Source organism: Labrus mixtus, chromosome 3 (assembly GCF_963584025.1).
Source record: "Labrus mixtus chromosome 3, fLabMix1.1, whole genome shotgun sequence".
Taxonomy (NCBI): Eukaryota; Metazoa; Chordata; class Actinopteri; order Labriformes; family Labridae; genus Labrus; species Labrus mixtus.
The window spans coordinates 18,423,508-18,431,351 of record NC_083614.1 but is presented as its reverse complement, the minus strand read 5'-3'; the positions used below and the strand labels follow the sequence as shown (position 1 = coordinate 18,431,351).

The window sequence follows — 7,844 nt, the reverse complement described above, 5'->3', positions numbered from 1 at the left end:
CGTTGGGTGGTAAACTGGCAAATAAAGTGCAACTATTTGCAATGGCTTTGGCGTTTGAGGAGGAGGATGCCCCTGAACGACCAATGTGCCGTTTATGGGTGCATGACATCCTCCTCAATAGAGTGTCGCAGGGGTCATTCCGCAACCTCATCCAGGAGCTCTGCTGTACTTACCAGAAAGACCCAAAGATGGACTCCTTTATATGTATGTTGCTGTTTCATTTGTGACTCATGACATAGCTATAACTCAGTGTAGTGTGAAACGGCAATCACAAGCTGTTCAACCGGTACTTTCACGTTATCCATCTTGGTGGGTGTCTTTTTGGGCACCGGTAACTCGGGACATAGGTTACGAGGGAATGTACACATGCACCTACTCGACTCGTCCTTATTGGTCAGCTGTCAGAAAGGCGCTTAATCTCACACAGCGCTTTTCTGAAAAGTTAAAACAATTTAACTGAAAAAGGCATTGGGCGCAGCGCTTTTTGAAAAGGAGTCAGTTTTTTAAAAAGGCATCATCCTTTTTTTTTTCCATGGGGTTGTATGTAAAAAAAGGCGCGTCAAGTGTGAATACGGCCTTAGTAGAGTATTAGAAAATGTATTGTTTTACTGTTTCAAAATAAAACCAGAAATAGACAATAGTTAATAATTTCGGGAGGCTTATTGGATTATTTTAAGCTAATACAACATATTTGATAACCCAATACCTGAAGGACAGCGTTAGCTTTCAGCCCCTTCCTAGCTTACATTACGTTTGCTTTAGGAAGTAAATTTCTAGCTAACGTTATGTTATGTTATGTTGTATCCTTTATCGTAAAACACTAAAAAAAATGGTAATGTTAGCTTTCAGGCACTTCTTAGCTTATGGAAAAATAAGCTAACATGATTGAGTGTTAGCTAAAGTGTTGGCTAAAGGGGGGGTAAGGGGTTATCCAATATGTTGTTGTACTGTATATGGCCAGATGTGTTACTGGATTTCATTGCTCATTGTCAGTTGAAGTGGTGAAAAGGACTTGCAACCTAGAACCCCGCAGCACGACTTTATAACAGCATTAGATAAGCCCACAGTAAGCATGATGTCAGAGTAAAATGGCAGCATTTATATTATAGTCAGTTCCCTATATCTGACTTTTTTCTTTTGTTTGCGTGTGCCAATGTATTCAGGTGTCATCCTAGGCTTTATTTTACGACCTCACAACCTGTCCCAGAGGGAGATCAAGTACTTTGCCTTTCCAGGGGAACTGCTAATGAGGATGCTTCAGATGCTGGTGCTGCCTCTCATTGTTTCCAGTCTGGTCACAGGTTGGCTTCAAACAAGCAAATACTTCTCCTGAGATGTTTAAGTATAGTAATACTGGTTAGACCCTAAAATGTGAACAAGATCTAAACTTGCTGGAAACTGTTCACAAATGAATCTCCCTTGTGTCAGGTATTTCTTCCTTGGACAGCAAAGCCTCGGGTAAAATGGGTGTGCGTGCGGTGGTGTACTACATGGTCACCACCCTGCTGGCTGTCTTCATCGGCATTGTCATTGTGATAATCATCCAACCTGGGAAAGGAAGCAGGGACAGTCCTGTGGCCAAGAGTGGAAACATAGAACCAGTTCAGGCTGCTGATGCTTTCCTGGATCTCATTAGGTACCAATAATGCAGAAACTTTCCTTGACCCTATTATGAAATTGAACACAGGTTTAGCTATTCTATCAGCTATTCTGATATGGTTCAGACACAGCCAAATCATCCACATTTAAAGGAATTGTCTGACACTTTGGAAAATGTAGAGAAAGTCAGATGATGCTGCTGCCAGTCGCCAGTTAGCTAGGCTTGGTAGCAGCTATTAGTATACTGGCCTCCCTCTTCGTGCTTGAAGCAGTTTATCCAGCTAGCCAAACAATCAAACATGCTCAGAGAAGACTCTCAGACCGAAAAGTTGCGTTGTCCTTAAGTTTACTGAGGGACATGAATTGACTGTGAAACTGCAACACAAATAGTTACAGAAGTATTAATGAATACAAGCTCTTGAACATAGATTGTCTTACAACCTAAATTACAAAAACTAAGGTAAGTAGAAATACATAGATGTAATCAAACAACATATGTAAACTGTACTGTATATCTTACTCTTAAATGTACATGAAAACCTCTGTAATTCTGCACATTATCCATGCTAAATCACTAATAAACAGCAGCTAAACAAACAAATAGTTTAATATTCACAAAACAGCATAAAACTTACGGATATGGTCTTCGATAGCTCCAAAAAAAACGTAAAGTCCTTCCAGTATACAGACAATGAGAAACAACTGCAGCACTGCATTGTGATCATTTACTCAAAAACAAAGGTGAAACTTAACTTTGAAATAAAGCCGTATTTATACTCTGTGTCACTAGACGACAGTATAACTTCAAATGGCATAGAAACAGTCTTATGGCATAGAAAGGCCATGACACTGAGAAATACACACATTATGTTTATGTACAGATTCAGTGACAAAATATGTTACGTTAGATTGTGGACTGAAGGTAAGAAATCTGGATGGAGTCATGCATCTCTGTTAAAGAAATTGTATGCTAAGCTAAGCTATCTGACTGTTGAAGCTTTAGCTTCAATATATTAATTTCCTATCTTTAGTACATTTATAAAAGTGAAATCAGTCTTCTCATATAATGCTTTATACGAATCTGGCAAGCAATTGCATTTCCCAAAATTTCAAACTATCCTTTGAAAAGCTTTGTATATAGGTGAGGACATGAAGAAATTAAAAATTGTAATGCAATCATTGTATCTTATTGAATGAAAGATTGCATGGCAATTGACAAAAAATACTAGGATTGCAAAATATACAACCCATTCAATGATGTTCTTTACAAACATAAGCACAAATGTAATAATCTCCCTGTTTTTATCCCAGGAATATGTTTCCTCCCAATCTTGTTGAGGCTTGTTTCAAGCAGGTGAGGTACTTTTTTCCTATCAGTCATGTTAAAGTGATTTAAAAGTGATTATTTGATATAAAATAACAAATATAAGTTTTTATTCAATATACTGTTACTATCATCATTAATCTCCAGACACAAGTCAACCAAGCTCAAAGAAAACACATCAAAGACAAATAAAGAGAAAAACCAACACATTTTCTCAGCGTGACATCACATTCACTCCATCATATTTCACTGTCAGCAACTTAATTGCTTGAACATAGTCTGTGAAAAAAATGTTTTGATTTTCAAACATTCCCTTGCAGTATAAAACTGTGTACAAGAAGACTGTGCACACAAGGAACGTGACAGTTACACTGAATCTCACCGACACTCTCAACGTGACAGACTCTAACCTCAACATGAACCTCAGCAGAGTGCTGCACACCATACAGGTGGGTAATCCGCATAAAGTACCTCATCAGTAATTGAGAATGCCATCTAATGATTCTTTACATATGTTTTCTATGGCAGGAAACAGTGGAAGAGACTGTACCTATGTCCGGCTCCTCTAGTGGAGTGAACGCTCTGGGTTTGGTGGTTTTCTCCATGTGCTTCGGTCTTGTCATTGGCAACATGAAACAGCAGGGTCAGGCTCTCAGAGACTTCTTTGACTGCCTGAATGAAGCCATCATGAGGCTAGTGGCCATCATCATCTGGTTAGTAAAAACACCTGTAACCTTCTGATCTTTATATTGAGAATGCATCACCTGTCAGTTGCTCAGTCTTCCTTAAATATAATCATCTCACCCCTCAGGTATGCTCCAGTGGGCATCCTGTTCCTGATTGCAGGGAAGATTGTAGAGATGAAGGATCTGGCACAGGTGGGAGGCCAGCTTGGGATGTACACTGTGTCGGTCATTGTGGGTCTTCTCATCCATGGTCTTTTTGTCCTGCCATTACTCTTCTTCCTGGTGACCAGGAAAAACCCCTACAGCTTCATTGGTGGCCTGCTACAGGCGCTCATCACTGCTTTTGGAACTTCATCTAGGTAAGTATAATCCCTGGATACTGACAGATATGTACCTTAATGTCTGTGCTTCATCAAGTACTGTACTTTTAGGGTATGTTTTATGTGTCAATGTGTGGAGCCAATATCACCAGAACATGTCACACTACAGTTTAGATCTATAGGAATGAATACTACTGTGCTTACAGTTTGAGATACAAAATTACACTCAATTTGTTACGCACAGCATATTGGGCCTAACCATTGAAACATTAAAGATACCATACAACACAACACTATACACTGAGATGAGATATTGTACGATAAGATTCAGCATGAAAACATAGGATACAACACAAAAGTTAAGGTAAGATATGATACAAAACTATCTGGTTCAATGTGATAAGAAATGATAAGTACTGTAGGATACAATACAATTTGATCCAATAAGATGCAATATGATATGACATTTTCTCATAAAAAATATTATGATATAATCAGATTTGATATGCTACGATGGGAAACAAGTCAAAACATGATAAGATATGATAAGATACAATATGATAGGATAAGATATATGATACAAAATTATATTTTATGATACCACAACATACCATACCAAATGATGCCATACCATACATGGGGACACGAAACGATACGATTCTACTAAAGGTTGGAAATTAAATTGAGAGTGCTTTTTTCGTACTTTGTGGACACTAAATATCTCCTTCATACTGCAGCTCTGCTACACTGCCCATCACCTTCCGCTGTCTAGAAGAGAACAACCGTGTGGATAAAAGAGTGACACGTTTTGTCCTCCCTGTGGGAGCAACCATCAACATGGATGGAACTGCTCTCTATGAGGCTGTGGCAGCCATTTTCATCGCCCAAGTCAATGACATGGACCTAAACTTCGGCCAGATTCTCACCATAAGGTAATCCAACTTGAGTGTTGTTAGTTTTTTCTTTGAGCAATAAAAACAGATACTGTGCATTACATCTGACCAGCCTTCTCTTAAAGGGGAAAATCCCCAATTCATGCTTAAAGCTGTGCTACCACATGTAAAAAAACTTATTATGAGTCCCTTTTCTTTGCTCTAGAGGACGTTTTTCTTAAATCTGATAAATTGCTTCTGTGCCCTTTGGGGAGGAAGATAACAAGTCTGAAAATGATAAACATTAAGAGGAGTTGTGGAAAAAAGTCAGCTCACCAGACTTCCTCCACTTTGCTTGTGGCTAGCCAGTATTTTGTTTCTATCAGGTCACCAAATTCATAGTTGTAAAATTCCTCATTTTCTTTTGTTACGCTACTACTCCCACCAGGAGTGCACATGTGAAGTTTATTTGTTTCTTTTTATTAAATGCCTTCTCTCTCCTCTCCATCCCTCCCACCACCCACTCAGTATCACGGCAACCGCTGCCAGCATCGGAGCAGCAGGCATCCCTCAGGCTGGCCTGGTTACCATGGTGATCGTATTGACATCGGTGGGACTGCCCACAGAGGACATAACACTGATCATCGCTGTGGATTGGTTCTTGTGAGTTTCCACTAAATATCAGCTTGATGGGGATTGGTCTGTGTGCAGCCTAAATGTCATTGTTAAGCTTCAGAGCACCCAGAGGTCCCTCTTCTACAAAGGTTGATGATGCATAATGCAGAGTGACAGATTAGAAAGACACTGTTAAGATGAACATTTCTGAGTTTTTTTTTTACATGTGTACAATAATATTTAACCTCTATTACCAGCCATGCTGTTAAACCCCTTTTTTTGCCTTCTATCTGATTCTTCCTCTTTGCTCTCCCCAGGGACCGTTTGCGTACCACCACCAATGTGCTGGGTGACTCGCTAGGGGCCGGCATAGTGGAGCACCTTTCCCGAGGAGAACTGCATTGTCACGATGCTGAGGTTTGCAACTCTGTACTTGAGGAGAACGAGAAGCCCTACCAGCTTATCTGCCAGGAAAATAATTCACACAATCACCACAACACTGAGACTACAATGTAAGACCCTTGGGGATTCACTTACAACGAGCATTTAGCTAGAGGGTTGGCTGTACGTGAAAGTCTTAGGAAATAATAGTTCTTGGTCAACTCAGCCAGTGTTTGGGATATCCAGAGCCATGTTTCTGGCCGTTTAATGACAGAAAAATAAAGTACACAAGCTGTCTAGTAGGAACAGTAACAATCCTACACCTACAACCTGATTCAGTGTTTCTGCCGAGAGTGCCAGTTATTTCGGGGGCATTTTGCTGGTTTGTAACTGTCTATCTCAGTGTCAGGCAAGCTAATTATGTCAAAGACTGTTGAAAGTATTTTTCATAGTCTTCAGCTTCATTGTGTTTCCAAAATCTTCTATTATTATTGATCCATACAGAGAGCCTCATAAACTACTAACCAGCACTAGTGTTAAAATACACAGACACCACCATTCATAAAAAAAAGGAAACAATGGATGTTCTCCTCTTGTGAATAGTTTAATCACACAAAACTTTGCATTTTCTGTTGCATCATTTTTTCTTCCATAAACACTAATTTTTGTCAGTATCACCATGACTACCTCTAATAGGATTTAGAGGTTATATACGGATCTTCTACAGCAACCACATGAAATACACTGAAGCATATCAGCAAGTTGTAAATACATCAGTCTTAGAATAGTTGGGATTCAGTATTAACATTTTGGACATTTTTATTGTTATTTAAGTTTGCTTGCACAATGTTGTCATAAAACTTTGAATGTACCTGACTGTTAAACACTCAAGAAATGTGCTAAAGAGAATATTTGCTACCTGTTATTCTTTAGTTTAAAAAGCTTTTTTGTAACTATTTGTTTTGTATTTCAAGTGACTGGTTAGATTGGTAGAGTTTTCTTTTGGGGGGGGGGGGGGGGGGGGGGGGTAATGCTTTAAACATGTGGGACTGTTCTGCTACAAAGTAATGCCACAGGAAGAGCTGCAGTGATACTTGTTCTTTTTCCTTTAATCAACACAAATGTTCAGATTCTTAAAGGCAGAAGTATCCTCAAAAACAATGACTGATTTTAATTTATTTTTAGTTAAAAGTTCAACTTTTTCTTTTTTAGGGTTTGATCAATCTTGCATTTGATTATTTGTAAGATGCCTTTCTTTTGAAGTATAACTGTAGTGTCAAGACTAATAGAGAACCTTTTGTTTTTGATCACAGAGAATGCTTTGTATAAGTTTACCCATACATCTGCCTGTATTTTTATTATTATCATTATTGTGGTTCTATTTTGACTTGAATAATATATTGCAAGCTAATGATTGATTCATTTAGTATTGTTTTGTGTAGAGCTATTGTGAAGAACGTTTGTAAATGCCTTGAGAAATTGAATGTACATTTAAATTGTTGCTGTTGATTGTTTTAGAGGAAGTGTAGTTTAGTATTATCAAAGTGAAAAGTTACCATTTAACTAAAAGCTCTTCTAATTTTGTTTGACTTTAATACTCATTAAGGGTTTTGCTTTGGTTTTAATGCTTGGTGTTATTTTAGTAAAAAAGCTCAACATTTTGATGGACAGCTTCTATAAAATGTGACAAATAAATGGCTCAGGAATTAAAGTGTGATTCTCATTACTGTGTTTGTGGCTACCCCTGGTGGAGGATATTCTCCTTTCAGGAAGCTGTTCTCCTTTGAAAGACACATGAGACATATGTAATATGAGCCAACAGTTTTAAAAAGCTTTAATAATTACTGGTATGTTTATACCTTCAAACTGTTGATTTGAATGCAAATATTTAATAACTTTTAAAGCTTACAATTAACCTTGTTTGCTTCTGTTTGCATATAAAAACTTTCTGTTGTAGTCAAGGAAGCCCATAAGGGGGGAAAGGGGGAAGACTTTCTGGGTCGTATGGGGGGGTCCAATTCAGGTTAAGGAAAACATTGTCCATCCA

At 38.4% G+C, this 7,844-nt stretch overlaps 2 protein-coding genes across 4 annotated transcripts in view; both read left to right on the top strand.

The window, feature by feature from the left end:
* The window catches only part of slc1a6 (solute carrier family 1 member 6), a 12,735-nt gene extending 6,162 nt beyond the window's left edge, over positions 1–6,573 (top strand). For all 3 annotated transcript variants that reach the window (XM_061033496.1, XM_061033495.1, XM_061033494.1), the window contains 9 exons: positions 1,164–1,301; positions 1,429–1,636; positions 2,911–2,953; positions 3,244–3,372; positions 3,452–3,636; positions 3,735–3,968; positions 4,667–4,861; positions 5,330–5,464; positions 5,734–6,573. In XM_061033496.1, the coding sequence (XP_060889479.1) occupies positions 1,164–1,301; positions 1,429–1,636; positions 2,911–2,953; positions 3,244–3,372; positions 3,452–3,636; positions 3,735–3,968; positions 4,667–4,861; positions 5,330–5,464; positions 5,734–5,932 (1,466 nt within the window). In that variant the 3' untranslated portion in view covers positions 5,933–6,573. The remainder of the gene's footprint in view (positions 1–1,163; positions 1,302–1,428; positions 1,637–2,910; positions 2,954–3,243; positions 3,373–3,451; positions 3,637–3,734; positions 3,969–4,666; positions 4,862–5,329; positions 5,465–5,733) is intronic.
* Positions 1–7,844, top strand: part of hsh2d (hematopoietic SH2 domain containing) — a 148,704-nt gene that overhangs the window by 21,505 nt on the left and 119,355 nt on the right. The window lies entirely within an intron of this gene.